The sequence below is a fragment of the Caloenas nicobarica genome, chromosome 24 (genome assembly GCF_036013445.1).
Source record: "Caloenas nicobarica isolate bCalNic1 chromosome 24, bCalNic1.hap1, whole genome shotgun sequence".
In the NCBI taxonomy this organism is placed as follows: Eukaryota; Metazoa; Chordata; class Aves; order Columbiformes; family Columbidae; genus Caloenas; species Caloenas nicobarica.
This window is the reverse complement of record NC_088268.1, coordinates 5809904-5829779: the sequence shown is the minus strand read 5'-3', so window position 1 is coordinate 5829779 and position 19876 is coordinate 5809904. Positions and strand designations below refer to the sequence as shown.

General features: G+C 62.1%; 3 protein-coding genes and 1 non-coding gene across 6 annotated transcripts; 2 read left to right on the top strand and 2 right to left on the bottom strand.

Moving 5' to 3' along the window:
- Nucleotides 1–8046, top strand: PHOSPHO1 (phosphoethanolamine/phosphocholine phosphatase 1). 3 transcript variants are annotated; one of them, XM_065651183.1, is made up of 4 exons: nt 1–175; nt 4127–4229; nt 5606–5707; nt 6330–8046. In XM_065651183.1, the coding sequence occupies exons 3-4, from the start codon at nt 5663–5665 to the stop codon at nt 7089–7091; spliced, it is 807 nt and encodes a 268-aa protein (XP_065507255.1). In that variant the 5' UTR covers nt 1–175; nt 4127–4229; nt 5606–5662; the 3' UTR covers nt 7092–8046. The 3 variants fall into 3 exon arrangements, with proteins under 3 accessions (XP_065507255.1, XP_065507256.1, XP_065507254.1); XM_065651184.1 differs by lacking the exon at nt 1–175 and adding an exon at nt 2423–2536; XM_065651182.1 differs by lacking the exons at nt 1–175; nt 4127–4229 and adding an exon at nt 5896–6034 and having other exon boundaries at nt 5615–5707.
- A 5-nt stretch (nt 8047–8051) lies between these two features.
- Nucleotides 8052–12447, bottom strand: ABI3 (ABI family member 3). The gene is made up of 8 exons (XM_065651180.1): nt 12321–12447; nt 11332–11499; nt 10731–10907; nt 10071–10153; nt 9817–9912; nt 9216–9403; nt 8942–9061; nt 8052–8767 (listed from the first exon to the last, which is right to left on the bottom strand). The coding sequence occupies exons 1-8, from the start codon at nt 12435–12437 to the stop codon at nt 8607–8609; spliced, it is 1110 nt and encodes a 369-aa protein (XP_065507252.1). The 5' UTR covers nt 12438–12447; the 3' UTR covers nt 8052–8606.
- A 792-nt stretch (nt 12448–13239) lies between these two features.
- GNGT2 (G protein subunit gamma transducin 2) lies at nt 13240–15274 on the top strand. The gene is made up of 4 exons (XM_065651248.1): nt 13240–13347; nt 13519–13625; nt 14570–14659; nt 15018–15274. The coding sequence occupies exons 3-4, from the start codon at nt 14576–14578 to the stop codon at nt 15141–15143; spliced, it is 210 nt and encodes a 69-aa protein (XP_065507320.1). The 5' UTR covers nt 13240–13347; nt 13519–13625; nt 14570–14575; the 3' UTR covers nt 15144–15274.
- A 1768-nt stretch (nt 15275–17042) lies between these two features.
- On the bottom strand, nt 17043–17114 carry TRNAQ-UUG (transfer RNA glutamine (anticodon UUG)). Its single transcript has one exon. It is a non-coding gene; the product is annotated as a tRNA-Gln (tRNA).
- Nucleotides 17115–19876: the final 2762 nt, after the last annotated feature.

Below are 19876 nucleotides of genomic sequence, written 5' to 3'. Positions count from 1 at the left end.
GGGCACCCCGCACCTCCCTCTGACAGAGCGATTTCTGCAGGGTGCGAATAGAAAAGGCGCCCTGTGGATTCGGCGTCGGCTGCACCGTGACCGAGTTCCTGGGCTGGAAGCAGAACCGGTGCCTCAAAAATGGGAGCGTGGGGCAGCACGTTATGGAGCCGCCCGTCCAGTCGAGGTTTGTGATGGAACGTGATTCCCCAGCCATCGCCAAGGGACCGGGGAGGGTGGCAGGACAGGCGGCCTCCCCCAGTGCCCCCTGCTTTGAGAAATCGTGTGCTTAGTAACTTAGGGTGGTGAATTCATAGGAAAATTCCTACTTGGCCTGAAATGATGTCTGGCGGTCTGTGAAAATTTAAGCTTTTTGTTACTACCAGGAAACAACTGGATTTTCTTATACAGTGTATCGTGGATTTTACTTTACTCATTTTAGGCATATATTGATTACAGTAATCCATCCACTCAGTTTAAAAAAAATACAGAAATCCTGTTAATTGTCACAGGAGATAACTTCAGCAGTTTGAATTAACTTCAGCTTTGTGATCTGTTGCTGTTGGAGTGCTGGGCTGTTCCGTCCCATCAGGAATCGGCATCGCTCCCCAGGGGCTGATTTGATCCCGTTGTTTCTGCTGGGGAGGGGGGGGATCTGGGGGATCTGCAGGATCTGCATGGGACGGTCACCCCGTTGGGAAACGAGATGAAACGAATGGAGTTTGCTGTATTATGGCTGGTTAGTTCTGGAGGCTTTTCCTGATATTGACCATATAAATATTTTTCGGCCACCAAAAACTCGTTGCTATAAATGAAACAGGGTGTGTTAGCAGCTGTAATTGCAGGTTCCTTTTCCACGTGCCTCAGGGACTGGCTCCCCGGCCAGTATCCGAAAGCCTCAGTTTGAGCCCCCCCAAAACGTGTGGTGAGCCCATGGGTGCCAGGGCAAGGGGCCCGTTGGGCTTGGGGGCTACTGAACTTGGCACCCAGCCCCTGTGTGCTGGGGGGGAATAAAGCAAGGGGGGGGACCGGGACGGACAGACGGACAGACAGACAGACGGGTCCACAGACACTATGGGTTTGGTGACAAACCAGTTCAGCCTGGGAGAGGAGCGCGGAACCGTGTGTGGTGACACGGGGACGCCCCCACTGCTCTCAGCTGGTTTTGGGGGGTGGCAGGAGCCCCGCGCTGTCCTCGCCCGCCCCGCCGTGGAAAATCACCGGGGGGGATCACCTGCCAAGCTGTCCCCGGGACGGCGCCGGAACGATCAGCACCCGCTGCCGTTCTGGGGACAGACGGCGGAGAATTTGTCCTTTGGAGCGTCCCCCTCGCCGTGGACCCGCTGGCAAGTGCTGGGGCTCCGGAGGGGACCCCAAACCCCACACGGGGCCGGGGAAACGGCGCGAGCTCCACGGACAGCAGCTCAGACTGAACAGGCGATAGAACCTTTTCCTGATAAACCCGGGGAAAGGTCGGTGTCCGTAAGGTCTCGGAACAGCCATGGTCTGGCTGCGGAAATGCTCTGAGCTCTGCTCCTGGAACTGAATTTTGCCAAAATAGGGAAACTTTAGAACATTGGGGGCTACACCAGGCAACGTGGCGTTCGGGAGCCTCGTCCAGCCGCGCTGGGAGCAGAAAACTGCTTTTCACCGAACTTCTGGATTCTGTTTGTGTGCTTCCATTCTTAGACGTTTTTAATTGAAGAGCAGGACAAAACCCAACCTCTGGTGGTCTCTTAACGGCGTGTTTGGCAGGCCGGTCCCCTCCCCGCCCGCACCCTCGCCGGCCTTGGAACAAACCTTGTTTTTTTATCACGGGCGCCTCCGGCACAAATTACACGTCCTGCAAACCCCAGATACCGCGGGACGCCGCCCTGAGCCCCGGAGGGTATTTTGGGGTGCGGACACGGTGCTGGCGGGGCCACCCCGTCATTGGGGCCGTCCTGAGCCTCGCCTAAAATTAGCCCTGGGCCCCGCTGCGCCCGCCGGGGCTCGGCGCGGACCCGCCGGCGCTGGGTCACCGCGGGTGCCCGCTGAGGCGGCTCCTTGGCCCGGAGGCGCCGCCGACCCCCGGGACTGCGGTTTTGGGCGCGTTTGTGCTTCTCCCCCCCCCCCGTTTTGGGGCAAAATCGCCCCAAAATGGCCAAGTCATAAGAAATGCTAAACGCGCTGTTTCCAGGAGCGGTTTCGCCGCTCGGGGCTGCGCGGCCGCGGGGGCGGCGGGAGCGGCGGGAGCGGCGCCTTTATGGCCCCTCCCACCCTCGGGGAGGGGGCGTGGCTCTGGCGGGCCCCGCCCCCTTGGTGTGCGCCAGAGCGGCTGCCATTGGCTGCGCGGGCGGTGACGTCAGGGATTGCCGTTGTGCCGCGGGGCCGCGCGCGGCGCCGTTTGCGTTGCTTTAAAGGGGCCGCGCTCGCTGCAGCCCCGGCAGCGGCGCCGGCCCCGCCGCACCGGACCGCGCTCCCGGTACCCGGCCCCGGGCACGGCCGAGCCGCCCGCGCACCCACCGGCACCGGGGCGAGCCGGGCGCTCCCGGGACGTTCCCACCCGGTAAGGAGGCTCCGGGGGCTGATCGAGGCGTGAGGCTGCACCGGGGCGGCCGGTGCCGGTACCGGGAGGTGCCGATCCGGTAGGACCCTGCGGGGACCGGGGCGGCCGGTGCCTGAGGGTCCCCACCCGGTGCGGCTCTCGGAGGAGCGCTGCGGCTGCCACCGGTACCGGGAGCGCTGACCGGGCAGGAGCCTCCAGGGCACCGGCCGTGCATGAGTCAGCCCCGCCGCGGCTGCCGCCGGTACCGGCAGCACCCGGAGTGACCGGGCGTGAATCGGCACCGGTGCCGCTCCCCGGGCGGCGGGCGGGGGCAGCCGGTACCGGAGCCGGCGCAGCAGCAGCCGCGGTGGGTTCCGGCGGCACCGGCACCGGCACCGGGCGGCGAGAGGCTGCGGGGGGCGCGTGCCCGGGGGGGGACCCGCGATCCCGGTTCGGGCTCCCGCAAACCAGCCGCCGATCCGGCAGCCCCGCCCGCCCGCCGCAGCAGTTTGGGGCCAAAACCACCTGTTTCGGGGTGATTTGTGCTGCGGAGCCGGGAGCTCCGGGCCCGGCGGCGGCTGCGGGAAAATAAACAGCGGAACGGAACATCCCGAGGGGCCGAGCCCGGTCCGTCCCCCGCCCGCGGTGGCGCCTCGGGCTGTGGGGGTCGGGGCTGGCGGGGACGCCCGGGATTTGTAATTAATTTGCTCATTTGCTGCTGCGCGGGGAACTGCGGAGCTGGCCGGGGAGGGGAGGCGGTCGGGGTTTTGTTTCAGGTTTGGGTCGGGGGTTTATCCCAGATTTGGGTCAGGTTTTATTCCAGGAGCGGGTCAGGGTTTTATTCCAGCATTGGGTCACATTTTATTCCAGGATTGGGTCAGGTTTTATTCCAGGAGCGGTGAAATTGCCTCCTCGTCCCGGTGACGTGCCCGATGTGCAGTTTTCCCCTCTGATTTTTGGGCAGCAGGACTCTGTCCTCTGGTTTTGTCCTTAGTACTGTCTGGGGCGGGGGGTTGGACAAACGCATTTGCCAAAGGTCAGTGGTTGGGTTTGGAGTTAAAATCTTAAAAAACCTCAAAGGTGTTGTACACACCAGAAATGTCAAATGGTTTTTGAAGGTTAAAAAACGTGAACAGCAGGCAAGAGCAGAGGACGCCGGGGGATTAAAACCAGCCCAGGGACTGCGCCTGCCGTGGGGGAATGTCCCCGTGTCCCCTCACTCTCGGGGCTCAGCGGTTCCAGTTCTGAATTTGGGTGCTGCCGCTCGTCCTGCGCTGAACCCGGGACGGGATTAAGCCCGAAATCACACAGCAGCACCGAGGTCCCGGGACACTGATCCGTGGAGATAACGAGGGCGTGGGGTGCCGCTGGCTCAGCCTCTCCCCCCGGGGCCTCTCTGGGGCAGAAGGATCCCCAGGGTGGGTGGAGGAGAAGAAAACAGGGAGATTTGGGGGATAAACTACCCTGGGAAGTTATCCTCCTGGTGAACCCAGCAGCTCACCGCTTTTATCAGGCATATTTTGACCCTCATCCCAAACTCAGTTTGTTTAAGTCTTTGCTTGATGTGATTAATGAGCAAATCTCTGCTCTTCTTTTCTGTCCAACATTCAGGCTTCGCATAATGTCAGGAAGCGCGGCCGCTTTGCGTTGGTTTTGGAGGGAGCCCCTTTTGTGCAGAAGGTGGACGGATGCGCTCCGGGGAAGCGGCCGCCGGGTGAGTCATTTCTGTGCAAAACCGCTCTGCCGGGACACGAGCCATGAGCGATTTCCAACCGCAATGATTCTGTGAGTTTGCTGCTCGGTCTGCTGACCTCGTCTGCCCCGAACCCGGGACGTGAGCTCCCAGCCCATCCTGTTCTGCAAAATGCAAACGTTTGGGCCCAGGGCAGCTTTCTGGGGCAGCTCCCCGTGTCCCCACCGTCCCTTACATGGGGTTCACCAGCCGTTCCATCGGTACTGCAACATCTCCTTGAGGCCTAGACCCACATTATTTTTCTCACCACTGGCACCTGTTTAGAATATAATGAAAAAAATTACAGTTACTCTTTCATATTTCATCTTTTTTCAGTTTCTCTTGGTTTGGACCAGAAAATCGTGGCTAAAGCCACTCCTGGGGTGGCTGTTGCATTATTTGGCTTCAAATGGTGTCTGGAAATAAACATCAGCTTTTGGTGGATGCTTCTGCACAGAAATAACTAGTTTGGTTCGAAGGTTTCACAAAAAGCCATTTTTCCAAGATTTCGAGGCAAGTCTGGTCTGGAGAGCCCGCTCCCCTGTGCACCGTCCACCTTCCAGCTGTGGTTTGGTGTTTCAGCAGAGCCGTGAAGCGCGGTTGTGCCCAAAATAGTTGGATGCCGGGATCCAAACCAGCCACATCCCACACGGGTCACCTTCGGCTGGAAAACTCTTCCTATTCTCGTACTGGTGGCAAAAAAAACCATTGAACTCCTCCCAGTCCCAGCTCACCCGAGCTACTGGTGCCCAGTTAAAATTTCCCATGTCCCAGTGAGTTGTTCCTCCCGTAACCATCCGCTGGAATTTCCAGCCGGGCTTGGCCGCCAGGTTGGTTTTTTTGAGGCTGTTTTTTTCTGAGGTTTCTCGTCTCTTTGCTTTGATCACCAGGGACCACAAGAGGTCGGCAAAAATCAGGAGCCGTAACGGGGGCTCTGCCTTCGCTCTGGGGCAGAGACGGGAACATCCTCCCCAGAGCTGCCAGGGAACCACCATCGTTCCAGGATAATTACTGCATTAAAAGAAACACCCCAGACTAATTATACTGGAAGAAAATCAGGGCAATTTTGGCACGGGGTGTGTGTTGCCGGGGTTCAGGGCCGAGCCGTTCGGCTGGCTGCTTTCACGTGCAGCAAAGCCCGGCGGCTCGGGGGAGTTAAGCGGGATCAGCGGCTTTAACCGGGCTCTGCCCGCTCGCCCCCCTCCCGGGCACTAATTCCTCCGTTCCTGGTGCAGAAGGTCCCGAGCGTGGGAGTTCGGGGCAGGACACAGACCCAGCCATGCTGTGACCAACCATTAACGACCCCCAAACCATTAACGACCCCCAAACCATTAACAAACCCCGTCTCTGGTTTGCAGGCAGGGGAGCCCTGAGCCGCCTTTGGCCCCGCGCTGCCGGCAGAGGATGCTCTGAAAATGCGAAGGTGCTGCGGGGGCGCGGGGCTGCCATGCCTGTTTAAGGTCAGTGCCATCGTCACCACCCTGTCCCCTCCCAAGAGGATTGTCCCCTCTGCTCTCAGGGACAAGGAGCAGGGTTCGGGTCCCCGTCCTGCCGACCTCCGGCCGCAGACAGCCAGGAGGTCCCGGGGGCTGTGGGGGCCACGGTGGCTTTAGGAGGCCAAAGTGGGTTTAATTTGGATTTCGAGCAGGGCAGGAGGCGCTCAGGAGCCTGCGGTCCCTGCAGAGCCCGACCCGCCTCTGAGGATGGAGCAGAAATCAACCTGCCAAGCGTCTTCCTCTGTCCTGGCAGCAATAGGGGACCGTGGGGACACAAACACCGTTGCAGAGGTGGGACAGCCCGGGCGGGCGCTGTCCTTGGGAGGACGCCTGCGGTGTCACCGGCACGGTGACCGCGGGAACGGATTAGCGGTGACAAAATGATCTCTTTAGAGGCAGATAAATGGCTGAGGGCGGGAGGGAGGGCCGTCCGTGGGGGATTAGCCCCCGCAAGCCCAGCCAGGTGAACGAGCTTCCTGGGGACGAGGAGCGTCGCTGTCCCTTGCTGTCCCTTGCTGCCACCGTCGCTGTGCCCAGGCTGGAGCCGAGTACCTTGAGCTAACTGGGCCCGGTCGTTCCCCGGCAGGGTGTGGGGATGGCCAGCCCCCGGCCTCCCAGATACCTCCTGGTCTTCGATTTTGACGAGACCATCGTGGACGAGAACAGCGACGAGTCGGTGGTGCGGGCGGCGCCGGGGCAGGCGCTGCCGGAGCGGATCCGCCAGACCTTCCGCGAGGGTTTCTACAACGAGTACATGCAGCGCGTGCTGGGCTACCTGGGCGACCAGGGCGTCAGGATGGGCGACTTCAAGGCCGTCTACGAGAGCATCCCCCTGTCCCCCGGCATGCCCGACCTCTTCCAGTTCCTCTCCAAGAACCACGAGCTCTTCGAGATCATCCTCATCTCCGACGCCAGCATGTTCGGGATCGAGTGCAGCCTGCGGGCAGCCGGGGTCTACTCGCTCTTCCGCAAGATCTTCAGCAACCCCTCGGGCTTCGACAAGCGGGGGTACCTCACCCTGGGGCCCTACCACAGCCACAAGTGCCTTGACTGCCCGGCCAACATGTGCAAACGCAAAATCCTCACCGAGTACCTGGCCGAGCGGGCGCAGGAGGAGGTGGAGTTCCAGCGGGTCTTCTACGTGGGGGACGGCGCCAACGACTTCTGCCCCGCGGCGACACTGACGGCGGCGGACGTGGCGTTCCCGCGGAAGGGCTACCCCATGCACCGCCTGGCCCAGGAGCTGCAGCAGAAGCAGCCGGGGGCCCTCCAGGCCACGCTGGTCCCCTGGGACTCGGCCGCCGAGATCGCCCGGTACCTGCAGGAGCTGCTCAAGAAGAAGGGCTGAGGTTGGGCCGGGGCAGGCGCCGGCGGCCGGGCCGAGCGGGGCTCACGTCCTGCGCCCCGCGTCCCGGCTGCGCTCCCGCCGCCCCGGCTCCCACTCCCCGGGATTGAAGCACTTTCTCCAGGTCCCACTTCTCCTTCCTTGTCCAGGCGAAGCCTTCTCTATGCAGCTCGGACATCCGCCCCGCGGCGGGGTGGCAGCACTAATAGTGATTTCTTTTTTTTTTTTTTACTTTTTCTTTTCTTTTCTTTTCTTTTCTTTTTTTTCTTTCCCTTTTGGCTTCACAAGAGCAATCCCTAAAAGCCGTGATGCCACCAGCCCCAGCTCAGCAGCTGAGCCTTTGCCACGGGGTTAACTGTCCCTTGAGACTTTATTCTCTGAAATAACATGACACGAGGAACAGGAGACCTTTGGGAAAGGTGGTACCTTGGAAATAAAACCTCCTGTAGTGCCCAGGACAGGGGCAGAGCGAGCGCGTCCCGCTGCGGGGGGACCTGCCCTTGGCTTCCACCTCCATCTGCTGCTGCTGCTCCCAGGGAAACGTCCCCGTGTCCGACAGGTCACCCCGTGTCTGCTGGATCACACCGACCCCCGGGGGAATCTCCCCCTGCCCGGGGCCAGAGGTGCTGAACCCCCGTGAGGTCCTGGGGCACTTTGGCATCAGGTCCCCCCTGCCTCCCCCAGCATTAATTGCCCTGTCTAATTGCACTCTGCTGGGAGCCCTGCTGGCAGCTCTTGGCTTCTCCCGGATTTCTCCGCAGCCTTACAGGTCTGAGGGCGGCTCGGGACCCCCCAAAACCGCAGAAGCCCCAACACACACCTGAGCAGCGGGAAATAACCAAAGCAGCCCCGAGTTGTTCCTCCTCTGTCACCTCCCCCCTCTTCGCTCTTCCTCCTCCGGCCCCTGGTCAACTGTGTGGAACTTAAAGCCATGGAATTAAAACGAAACACATATATACGTGTATAGATATAGATCTGTATATTGCAGACAGGTACACGAGTTGCATCCAGGACATAAACCTGGGCGTGAAGTGGCTCGGAGCCGCACAGACATGTTGTTTCTCTTCCTCGGGGGGCACAGCAGAGCAGGCCGGGCTGAAGCGATGCTCGGGGGGACCCTGCGGGGACCCGCGGCTGGGGCCGGGGCCCGGCCTTGGCCCCTCGGAGGCTCAGGCCGGGGGGACAGCAGGCAGGTCCCCGGGCTGCGGCGGGCGCTGCTCTCCTGCTCCCCGTGGGCGTGTGGCCCCGTGTCCTGGTCCCGCGGGGCCGAGAGGGTCACCAGGACCAGCCCAGGGGCCCGAGGTGCCACCCGCTGCGTCCCCATCGGCCGGGAGCTGCGGTGCCCAGTGCCGAACCTCCCAGCACCAGCCACGGTCAGGGATGCTGCCCTTAAAAATGTGAAGAAAAGGCAAAGGGGAGAGGGGCTGGGTGCTCCAGGGTGGGGGCTGCGGGATGCGGGGGATGCTGGATGTGGGGGTGCAGGGGATGCGGGATAGGGGATGAGGGGGACATGGGGGCTCAGAAGGGCTCCACGTAATTGGCGGGGAAGAAACCCGCTTCCTCGCCCATGACGCCCTCGCACCAGCCGTCCGAGTAGCGGCGGGTGACGAAGAGGAGGGCGCCGGGCGGGAAGGAGAGCTCGTTGTCCTTCTGCCGCGTGTAGGGGTACAGGGCCACCACTGCGGGGGGACAGGGACCGTGGGGCTGGGGGCACAGGAGCAGCCCCCGGCATCGCCCCATCCCAGTCCCGCCGGTGCCGGGGCAGAGCTGGGCCCCCAGTGCCGCGGTTGAGGACGGGGGCTCAGCCAAAAGTGTACGGCAAAGGGACGGGGAGGGTCTGGAGACCACTGTACCTTTCTCCAGGTAGCTCTCGGGGACCCAGGGGGGGTCCTCTGCGGCGGGGGGTGGTGGGGGGGCCACATCCTCAAAGGCGGGCAAAGCCGGTGGTGGCAGCAGCCCGAGGTCGTCAGGGGCTGCAAAAATCACGGAAAAATCACAGAGACAGCGGGTTCCACGGGGAGCAGCGGCCACGTGCAGCCCCCCTGTGTCCCCACTCACCCCCCATGTCCCTGCTCACCCCCACGTTTGGTCCCCACTCACCCCCACACTGAGTCCCCGAGTGCTCACCTGGGGACACGAGGTCCAGCAGGGACACGGGCAGGTCCCCCGGTGGCGGGGGGGGCAGGTCCCCAGGGAGGGCCGGGGGTGGCGGGATGGTGGCCACAGGGAGTGGCGGGATGGTGGCCACAGGGGGTGGCGGTGGCCCCGGCGGGGGACACACATCTTCAGTGGGGGCTGCCGGGGCTCCACTCGAGCTGGGGGGGGCGGCAGTGTCAGGGTGGGGGCGGCTCTGTCCCTGCTTTTTGAACACAAACACTTGTCCCATGCCAGGACGAGGTGCCACTTGCCATGGTCACCACGTGGGCAGATCCTGGTGTCTGCGTGTGAACCCCAAACAACCCCACGCCCCCCAACAAACCCCCTGAACGCCCTGGACAAACCCCCTCCCCACCCCCAGCAAACCCCCGTCCCCAGCAGGGACCCTCCGTCAGGGGATAATTTTGCTCTAGAGAGACAAGTGCTGCCCAGGGCAGCAGATTTCCCACTCCCAAAAACCGTGTTTTGTCAAAACGCCTTTGCAGCAGAACTGCCCTGGCAGCAGTGACGGTGGCTGCCCTGGGCTCCCCTGAGCCCCCGGCTCCCCCGTGCCCCCCAGAGCCCCCGGTACCCGGCAGACGCCAGCGAGGAGGAGGAGGAGGCCGTGGAGAGCTTGTCCTCGGGCACCACGGGCGGCTGGACGGGCTCGGGGACACAGGCGCTTCTCCTGGGGACAGAGTGGCTGCTGACCCCCCTGGCACAGGGATGGGGACAGGACCCCCACGGCAGCAGCATCGGGCGAGCCCGAGGTGCAGCTGGGGGCTCTGTCCCCACCCTTGTCACCTGCTGGGTGACACAGGTGAAGCCCCCGACCCGCAGCCTCACCCCAGGGTGCCCCCCGCCTGCGCCGCCGCCTTCGTCCCCCTGCGAGCCAGGGTGCCGGTGCGGGACAGCTGGGTGCTGTGGTCCTGCGGGACAGGGGACACAGGGACACCATGGGGCAGGGCAGCTGCAGCTGCCCCACGAACTCGTTGAACCCCAGAGGGCTGCACCCCCTGTGGGAGCAGCACCCCGAGGTCCCTGTCCCCCACGTGGGAGCAGCTGAGCGGAAGGAGCCGCCGGCGCTGGGTGCGGAGGCGGCCGAGAGGCACCAGCCACCGTGGGAACCGCGGCCCCGTCACTGTCACTTCCCCCGCGGTGGCTTCACCCGGGGCTGGTGCCTCCCAGGCTGCCGAACCCCCCCACGGGTCCCTTCCTGCGCGGGAGCTTTTGGGGGTGGGAGAAGCACCGTGGGGGGGAGGGCAGCTTAGTCCCCCCACACCAATGGCCTTTGCTGAGCATTGTGTGCCTCAGTTTCCCTTTGCCACACATGACCGTGTCCCCTCCCCACACTGGAAGCCTCGGGGGAGAGTCTTGGCTGCAGGACACGGACAGACCCCGCTGCTCCATCAAGGGGCGGCTGAGCCCCCGTGTGCACCCACCAGTGCCACCCTGGGGACACTGGGGACCCAGAAAGCCCGCCCGGGGTCCCAGCCCCTCGCTGACCTTCACACCGTGGCCGACGTCGTCCAGGACGCTGAAGCTGAGGGGTCTCCTGTAGTAGGGCTCCAGGCAGGGGGGGCCGGGGGGGGGCACGATCTTCTGGTGGGACGGGAACGTCTTGCTGGTGGTCAAGGAGCCGATCTCGCGGCGAGACACCTTCTCCTTGTGCATGTCCACCCTCTGCGGAGGTGACACTGTCCCCACTGCCCCTTCCCGGGTCCTCCCCACATCCCACCACCCTCCCCAGCCCCGTATTGGCAGCAGGATTGAGCCCGAACCCCCTGGTCTGGCTAAAACCGCAGGGACAGATCCTGCTCTGCTCTGTCACAGCAGGACAAGTGACACCGTCGATGCCACCACAGGGGACTTGGCCTGTCCAGGAGCAGGGGACAGGGGACAGGGCAGTGCCGGGGAGACGCGTGAGCCTCTGCCACCCAGAAGCTGTTTTCGTGCCGTGACACGGGGCTGGGTGACCCCCCCGGGAGAGGCTCCTGCATCCCCCTGCAAGGGGACGCTCCGGGGGTGAGCGCGGGGAAGGGGGTCCCCAGCCCCTCCAGCTGCCCGAACCCCCTCCCAGCACCCAGAGCCCCCCGGATGGTCCCACCTGGGCCACGCAGCCGACCGCGGCCTCCAGCTGGCGCAGCTCGGCCGCCTGCAGGTCCAGCAGCCGCAGGAAGGCGCCGGCCAGGCTGCTGACCTGGTAGGTGACACTGGCCAGGGACTGCGTGCTCAGCGCCATCGTCTCCTCCAGCGCCCGCCGCGCGTCGCTCGCCTGCGGGGAAGCGGCCGCTGGGACGAGCTGCCCGGTGTCCCCACGGGGTCACACGGGGGCAGAGATGCCTCCTTCTGCTTTCCAAATGCATCAGCCTGCCTCCAGCTCCGCAGCGGGACACACGGTCACACAGACACACGGGCAGGCACCCACCGGCGGTGCCACTCGGCTGTTCCAGCTCTAGGGATTCCCCGGGATTCCTCCCCAAATGCTGCTGGTCCCACAGGTGACAGAGCTGAGAGCCCAGCTCAGCCTCCTGCCACCCTTGGGGACAGCCAGCTGTGCCACCAGCGGCCACACCTGGGGACAGCCGGCCATGCCACCGGCCAGTCACACCTGGGGACAGCCGGCCGTGCCACCGGCGGCCACACATGGGGACAGCCGGCCGTGCCACCAGCCAGTCACACATGGGGACAGCCGGCCGTGCCACCAGCGGCCACACATGGGGACAGCCGGCTGTGCCACCAGCCAGTCACACCTGGGGACAGCTGGCCGTGCCACCGGCCGTGCTGGGGATGGTGTCTGTTCTCATCAGACCCCCAAGGCCTCGCCCTTCATCCCAAACCCACCCAAGAGCTGAGCAGAAAAGCTGCTGTGCAGCAAGAGGGGAAACTGAGGCACGAGACAAAAGCCCGAAGACAAGCAGCAGCACACAGTGCTCGGTGGGACATGAACAGGGATGCTCAGGCTCCCGTCCCCGTGGGCAGAGCCACCCCCCAGGACCCCCCATCCCACCCGGGCTCCCCGCTGCCCCCAGCATCACACCCAGCCCCAGCGCCGCCGCTCGTCCCGCGGCGTCCCCGCCGTCCCCGTCCCCTCACCTGCAGGTAGTTGCTCTCGCAGTAGTCGGCCACGCGCAGCAGGTTGCCGTGGTGGTCGCGCAGCAGCTGCCGCCCGGCCGGGATGTCGCGCTGCCGCAGGCGCTGCAGCTCCGCCATGGCGGCCCGGGCCCCACTTCCTCCCGCCCGCGCGGAGCCGCCGGCGGAGCTGACGCAGGGCCCGTGGGCGCCGCGGTGTCCCCGTCCCCCCCAGGGACACCCCGCGGGCGGGGAGCCCGCCCCGCCACCTTCGCTGCGGCTCTTTGGGGTGGCCAGGGGAGGTGGGGACAGGCTGGGGTCACCCCGGTGGGGCAGGGGGTGACAGCTGTGACAGAGGGACTGTCAGCACAGGGTGGGGTGAGCGCCTGAGAAGCTGCCGAGACCCCAGCCACCCCCTCTGCCACCCGTCATGAGCCACCGGCACCGTCCCAGCACGCGTGGGGCTGAGCCGGGCTCGGGGACATCCAGGGACGGCAATTCCCGTCCCCTCGCCTTTGCCACCCAGAGCGGAGGGCAGCGCTTGGTCCTGCACCGCGGAACGGCCCCGAGCGCCCTGCGCACCCCACACGGCATCGCCGGGTCACCCCGGCCCTGCTCAGCGCAGGGCATGTGACGATGACACCGCGGAGGCTCAGGACGGCGTGTCCCCCTGTGCTTTGCTCGTGTTTCACATCCCCGCGGGTGAGGCCGTGGCGAGGGCAGGAAATTCTCACTCTGAGTGCTTGGAAATCCCCCCGCCCTCCTCCTCCTCCCAGGCGCTTCCTCAGCCCCCCCGGGCTCGCCCCCAGCTCTGGTCACTTGGGTGAGGAGCGAACTCCTGCCAAGGCTCGGCCCTTCCTGGCCGGGGGTGAGCGGAGGGATGGATTTCCTCCCCAAACCTGAGGGAGCAGGAGCCACCCCAGCTGCTCCGGCCCTGGGGACAGCCCCAGCCAAACCCCGGGGACCCCCAGCCCAGCTGCCCCCTCGCCGTCCCTCCCGGACCCCGCAGAAGCTGCTCCCGTTCCCACAGGGGACGGTCCCTCTGTCCCAGGTGGGGCAGGGCACCCATGGCCAGAGCCCAAGGGCCGCCCCACCCGCCCTTCCTCCCATCCTCATCCTCCCCCACCGATTTCCCCGGCCTTTGGGGCTAATGCCCAACACCTGACCAGCTTATTCCTGAGTCTATTATCAGCTTAAGGACCAAAGACATCTGCTCCCGCAGAGCTGACGGAGTCTCGGAGCGCGAGGTGCAGCCGGCGCCGTCTCCTCCCGGACGGGACGGTCTCTGAACATCTCTGCTGCTGAGCGGGGTGGCCCCGTGTCCCCAAGGTGAGTGGCTTTATTTCCCCCACGTACAAAGAGCACCGTGGGGTCCACGCGGTTTGGAGCCGCCTCCGCCGTGGGTCGGTACCGCGGCTCTTGGCTCTGCCGCGAGCATCTCCCGGGGCCGGGATGGGCTCGCACCCGCGGGAGCCGCTGCACAAACCCGGCAGGGTCTGCGGAACACAAGCCCGAGACCTCCCAACGCAGGGCCAAGGCACATCCCAGCTTAACCACCGTTATTGTTTTATTTAAAAGGTTATGGCCAGGCTTTTGAATCCAAGTTTTAACATGGGAGGAGATCTTGGCAGTGCAGGCGGGCTGCGCGGGAATCACACAACCCTTGGATGGGCTCTCGGGAAAAAAACAGGGCTTTTCCAACGCACATGGCCCAAAACACCTTCTGCGGCAGCAAACAGTGCCTCTGCGTGCAAATACCGGGTTCACAGCAAGGAAGGGGCCATAATCCGTGTTATCACTTACCTGGGGAACGCATAAGGAGGGGAGAGAAGGAAAAAAATATATATATATATATATTTAGTTCCTTAGCAAACCTGCAAAGATGCTCTCACCCAGGCACAGGACACCGATTGGGAAGGTCTGGTTTGCACATCTGGGCATCCATGTGAGTTCAGCCAGCCCCAGCTCCTTGTGTTTTGGGGGAACGGCCCCTGTGGCAGCAAAGATCTCCTTGAAACGCAGGCTGGATCCTCCTCTGCTGCCCTCAGGCCGCCTCTGGCGCTCGCTGAGCCTGCGGAGAACAAGCAAAGTGACAGCAGGTGCTGCAAAGGGTTTGGAAGGTGCCTGGAAGGTGCCTCCCGCCTTGGTGGGGTTTTAGCACCAGCCCGTGTCTCACCACGGGGCAGCTCGGACACGAGCAGCATTTGCAATGTGATCAGGGCTGAAGCCACAGTCCTGCTGTGCACCAACCTGCCCTTTCCCCGCGGGTACAGGGAAAAATGGCTCAGGACATGACGGAGAAGGAGCTGCTGAAGATGGAGCTGGATCAGCTGAAGAAGGAGGTGAAGAACGAGAGGCAGATGGTGAGTTTGTCACCCAAAACACAACAGGGCCATTCCCCGGGGCAACTTCCTGACCCAATCATGCTGCAAAGGGGAAAAAAACCGCAACCCCTGACATTAGCCCTCAAATACAGGCAGAAATAGGGGTGTTCACACCTCTCCCCTTGAGCGAAACCCCTGCGGGGTTGCCCCATGTCCTGCAGCCCCGCGCCCACCCAGCTGCCCGGGACACCCTGGGGACACTCTTGGGGACACCCCACGCTGGGTGGGGTGTTCACGGCCGCGGGTCCCCCCTCCCGGCCCCACACGCGGGTGGGTGGGCAGCCCACAGCGAGGGCCCGTCCCCGGGACCCCCGTGCAGCGTCTCCTCCCTCGGCAGGTGTCCAAGACCGGCAAGGAGCTGAAGGAGTACATCGAGTCCATGGCGGGCGAGGACCCGCTGCTCAAGGGGATCCCCGAGGACAAGAACCCCTTCAAGGAGAAGGGCGGCTGCACCATCAGCTGACCGGCCGCCGCTGTCCCCGCCGGGCACGGGGACGGTCCCCTGCGCAAGCCAGGACTGGCGCAAACCTCCGAAAACTCCGAAACCTGCTTTTCCTGTAGTCTGACCTCAGCGCCAGGGAGTCCAGAACCAAAGTGTAGCATGTCTGAAGCAACGCAACAGAAGAAAAAAAAAGAAAAAAAGAAAAAAAAGAAAATAAAAAAGATAAAATGAGAGGGGAAAAAGGAAAAAAGAAAAAAAAAGAAAAAAGTAGAAAAAAAGGAAGGAAAATATTTTTTTAAAAGAAAAAAAAAAGGGGGGGGAAGGAAGAAAAAGAAAAAAAAAAAAAAAGGAGAACGACCACCTGCCAGCACAGATGAGGCTCGGCAGCCAGCGCTGTGCCCCTTCGTGCTCTCACAGCTGATTTTCATTCGGTTTCCTGCAAGCAAAACTTCTGCATGTTTGGCCAGCAGCTTTGCAAGGCCAGAGCAGCTTTTCCAGGACAAATTTCTGCCCCCCGGACAGGCCCAGCGGAGCCTGGGGGCACAGCCAGCGCTTCAGCGCACACGTGTGGGGTCTGCTCTTTGGGGTGGTTTTTTGGGGGAGGACATTGGGTTTTTCTAAGTCCATTACATCTTTCAGCAAACTCTCCCAAACATCCCCAGATGTTCAGCCCCACACAGCAGCTGTTTATTTCAGAGTCCCTCGGGTCCCCACGAGCCCCGAGCCCGGCCGGCGGCTGCTGGGGGGTCACATCGTCCCACGGCGCGTTCAGACACAAAGATAACGGCTGCGAAGCCACAGCAGCACCGGGGCTCTTCCAGCCGCGGGCGGGCTCTGTGCGGCGGCGGTGGGGCAGCCGCACGCCGGGGCGTCGGGGGCGGGCGGCCCCGATGCGGGGGCTGCGGGAGCGCGTGGGGGCGGACCGGGACCAGCTCAAACACGGTGCTTGCAGGAAAACCGCCTCCCACCGCCCCCGGAGCAGCGCTTTCCGCAGGGGCCGGCGCCGCGCCCGCGGGGCTGGGGGTTCCCCACGGAAGAGGCTTTTCCTGGGGTGGGGGCTCCCCCGCTCCCTGCAGCCAGCGTCCCCCGAGCACAAAAAAACACAAAGGTGGTTTGGTCCTTTTCTCGCAGACGCTAAATAAACCCGCCAGCTCCACCGCGGCCTCTGTCGTTCTTGGGGCCGAGCTGTGCCTAATCCGGGCCGATCCTCCGCAGCGCGGCCACGCCCAGAGGGGATTGACCCGTTAATCGCCGTTAAACGGCTGGAAACCTGCGTCAGAGCCGGCTAAGCCGCTTCTGAAGGGATTCGGGACGCTTCTGACCCAACCCCGGGTTACGGCAGGGCCGAGACTTGGGGGCTGCTTCCCCCAAATCCTACACTACCAACCCCCATGACACCGGAAACGCCACTGCGCCCCGGGAGGCAGCGCCGCCGCACTTTAAGGCGTGGGAGGCGGGGCGGAGAGCACTTCTAACCAATAGCAGTGCGGGAAAGCGAGAGTGTCATCCCGCACGCCCAATCAACAGCGTCATCTGGCTGTGGGCGTGTACCACCGGGCCCGCTTTCACGCATGCGCAGTGATGAGCCGGCGCCGCCACACTTTAATGCGTGGGAGGCGGGGCGGAGAGCACTTCCAACCAATGGCAGTGCGGGAGGGTGAGAGTGTCATCCCGCACGCCCAATCAACGGCATCATCTGGCCGCGGGCGTGTACCACGGCCCCGCTTTCACGCATGCGCAGTGATGAGTCGGCGCCCCCGCACAAAATGGAGCCCGGCAGGGACGGTAGCTCGTAAAGAGTGACACCGGTGACACCGGCTGTCCCCCCACTCCCCGTCCCGCTTCGCAGCCGCCTCCGCGCCGGGAGCGCGGCGGAGACGAGCCAAAAAAAAAATAAATAAATAAAAGGGAGAAACCGCGAGGTCCCACCGAGATTTGAACTCGGATCGCTGGATTCAAAGTCCAGAGTGCTAACCATTACACCATGGGACCGCTGCGTCCTCTTTGCGCCGCCGCCCCTTCAGTCTGTCACACCCGCGGGTGACACCGACCCGCGTCCCACACCCGCAACCTCCGGACCCTCCCGGGGGGGCTCAAGACCACCGAGAGCGACCGAACGGTCGCTCTCGGTGGTCTTGAGCCCCCCCGGGAGGGTCCGGAGGTTGCAGCGCACTCAGGCCCGTAGCATCCCCGGGATGTCCCCGAGCGTCACCGCTGCCCCCCCCTCCTCGTCCCCAGCCTTCAACACCCGGTTCCCCCCCTTATTTCTCTATTTTTTCCCTCCATTCCCCCCTCTATTTCTCTATTTTCCCTCTATTTCATTCCCGTATGTCTCTATTTTCCCTCCATTCCCCCATTTATTTCCCTATTTTTCCTCATTTCACCCCTTTCTCTATTTTTTCCTCTTTTCACCCTTTTATATCTCCTCTATTTCACCCCTTTATTTCTCTGTTTTTCCCTCCCCCAGCTCCATAAAAAACCCACAAACACACTATTTTATTTTTTTGCTTTTTTTTTTTTTCCCTCTTTATTTTTGAAGATGAAACAGTGGAGAAAAGCGGTTTGTGGCCCCCCCAAAAAAATAAAAAAATCAAGCTGTCTGGAAGAAAACTGGAGCCCCCGTCCATCCATCCCCAACTCCACCCCCCACCCACAGCCAGGGAGAGCACGGATTAAAGAGGCAAGAGAGGAGGGGGAAAAGCTGGAAAGGAAACAAATCAGCTGAAAAGAGGAAAAACATCATTACAGGAAAGTATGATTTTTTTTTTTTTTCTGAATAACCTGAACTTGTCCTGGGGGGGCTCCCATGGGTGGGGAGGTGTGGGGTGCTCCCAGGTGCGGGGTGATGTGGCCCCCAAATGTGGCTCTGCGACCCCCCTCGTGTTGCTGCTGTCCTGCCCCCAAAACAGTTTCTGGGGAAAATAATAATAATAACAAAAATGAGAAACATTGATTGCAATTTCCCCAGCAAAAAATGGGTTCAGCCCTGCCGGGCCAGCGGAGCGAGGAGGATGGGGGTGAACTGCTGATGGAAGAAGTGAATACCCATGTCCAAAAGGAAAAAAAATATAAAGAAATGGAAGATCGAGCATGAAGAGAAAAAAAAAAAAAAGCGACAAAACATTAGTCACAACCAAACATTTCGAACTGCTGAGGTCTGGAGCTTTTACAACTAATGACCACTTTAAAGTGAAAAGAAATCCCAGAAATTCTATTTTTAAAGAACATTTTTCTTTGGAAAAAGAGAGTAATTTTTTTTTTTCCCCTAAACTACAGCCCGTCGAGTTGCCCCTACCTGGGTTTTACCTACTGGCGCTAAGAGGTAGATAAACAAACCAGAATTGGTTACGGATCAGGTCTGTGGGTTCCGTCAGCGCAGGAGCCGATGGAGGGGACAGTGACACGGGGGTCACGGTTTGGGGCCGGATTTCCTCCTGAGGTCGAGGAATTTGATCCCAAGGTGAATCCGGATGCGCTTGGAATGAACAGATGCAATTAACTGCTGGGTAACGAACGCTCACACCAATTATGGCCGTTGGAAAGATCACCCTCTGCCGCGATTCCAGGCAATCCCATCGATTTCCCAGGACGATGGGAGCGCCTGGTGAGCCCCACACCATCCTTGTCCCCTGTCCCTGCTGCTGGACCTGGTGGCACTTTGCAGAGACTGTTCCCAAACCAGGCCAGAAAAAACGGCCTCAGCTCTGGCACACGCTCTGGCACACATCCACCTCCCGGAGATTCCATTTGTTTTTTAAGCCAAAAAAAACCCTTTTGCTGTTGGCTTGTGCTGATCTGCAGCTCCCAAATGCTTTCCACAGTTCATAAGCCACCGCTCTGCCGCCGTCTGGCACAGCATCCCACCACCACCGTGGTCTGGCACAGCATCCCACGGGCACAGCATCCTGCTGCGGTCCAGCAAAGCATCCCACTGCATCCCATGGACACAGCATCCCGCTGTGGTCCAACACAACATCCTGTGGACACAGCATCCCGCTGTGGTCCAACACAGCATCCCGTGGACACAGCATCCCACTGTGGTCCGACACAGCGTTCCCCGGACACAGCATCCCACTGTGGTCCGACACAGCATCCCATGGACACAGCATCCCACTGTGGTCCAACACAGCATCCCGTGGACACAGCATCCCACTGTGGTCCAACACAGCATCCCGTGGACACAGCATCCCACTGTGGTCCAACACAGCATTCCCTGGACACAGCATCCCGTGGACACAGCATCCCGCTGTGGTCCAACACAGCATCCCGTGGACACAGCATCCCACTGTGGTCCAACACAGCATCCCGTGGACACAGCATCCCGCTGTGGTCCAACACAGCATCCCGTGGACACAGCATCCCGTTGTGGTCCGAAACAACATCCTGTGGACACAGCATCCCGCTGTGGTCCGACGCAGCATTCCATGGACACAGCATCCCACTGTGGTCCGACACAGCATTCCATGGACACAGCATCCCGCTGTGGTCCAACACAGCATCTCATGGACACAGCATCCCGCTGTGGTCCGACACAGCATCCCATGGACACAGCATCCCACTGTGGTCCAACACAGCATCCCGTGGACACAGCATCCCGCTGTGGTCCGACACAGCATCCCATGGACACAGCATCCCGCTGTGGTCCAACACAGCATCCCGTGGACACAGCATCCCGCTGTGGTCCGACACAGCATCCCATGGACACAGCATCCCGCTGTGGTCCAACACAGCATCCCATGGACACAGCATCCCGC

Coding starts and splice junctions, on each gene's coding strand:
- PHOSPHO1 (XM_065651182.1), top strand. CDS start 5,951: ATGGAGCAGAAATCAACCTGCCAAGCGTCTTCCTCTGTCCTGGCAGCA. Junction 6,035..6,329: donor ACACAAACACCGTTGCAGAG/GTGGGACAGCCC, acceptor GTTCCCCGGCAG/GGTGTGGGGATGGCCAGCCC.
- ABI3 (XM_065651180.1), bottom strand. CDS start 12,437: ATGGCGGAGCTGCAGCGCCTGCGGCAGCGCGACATCCCGGCCGGGCGG. Junction 10,154..10,730: donor ACGTCGGCCACGGTGTGAAG/GTCAGCGAGGGG, acceptor CCTGTCCCGCAG/GACCACAGCACCCAGCTGTC. Junction 9,062..9,215: donor GCTGGACCTCGTGTCCCCAG/GTGAGCACTCGG, acceptor TGATTTTTGCAG/CCCCTGACGACCTCGGGCTG.
- GNGT2 (XM_065651248.1), top strand. CDS start 14,576: ATGGCTCAGGACATGACGGAGAAGGAGCTGCTGAAGATGGAGCTGGAT. Junction 14,660..15,017: donor TGAAGAACGAGAGGCAGATG/GTGAGTTTGTCA, acceptor CTCCCTCGGCAG/GTGTCCAAGACCGGCAAGGA.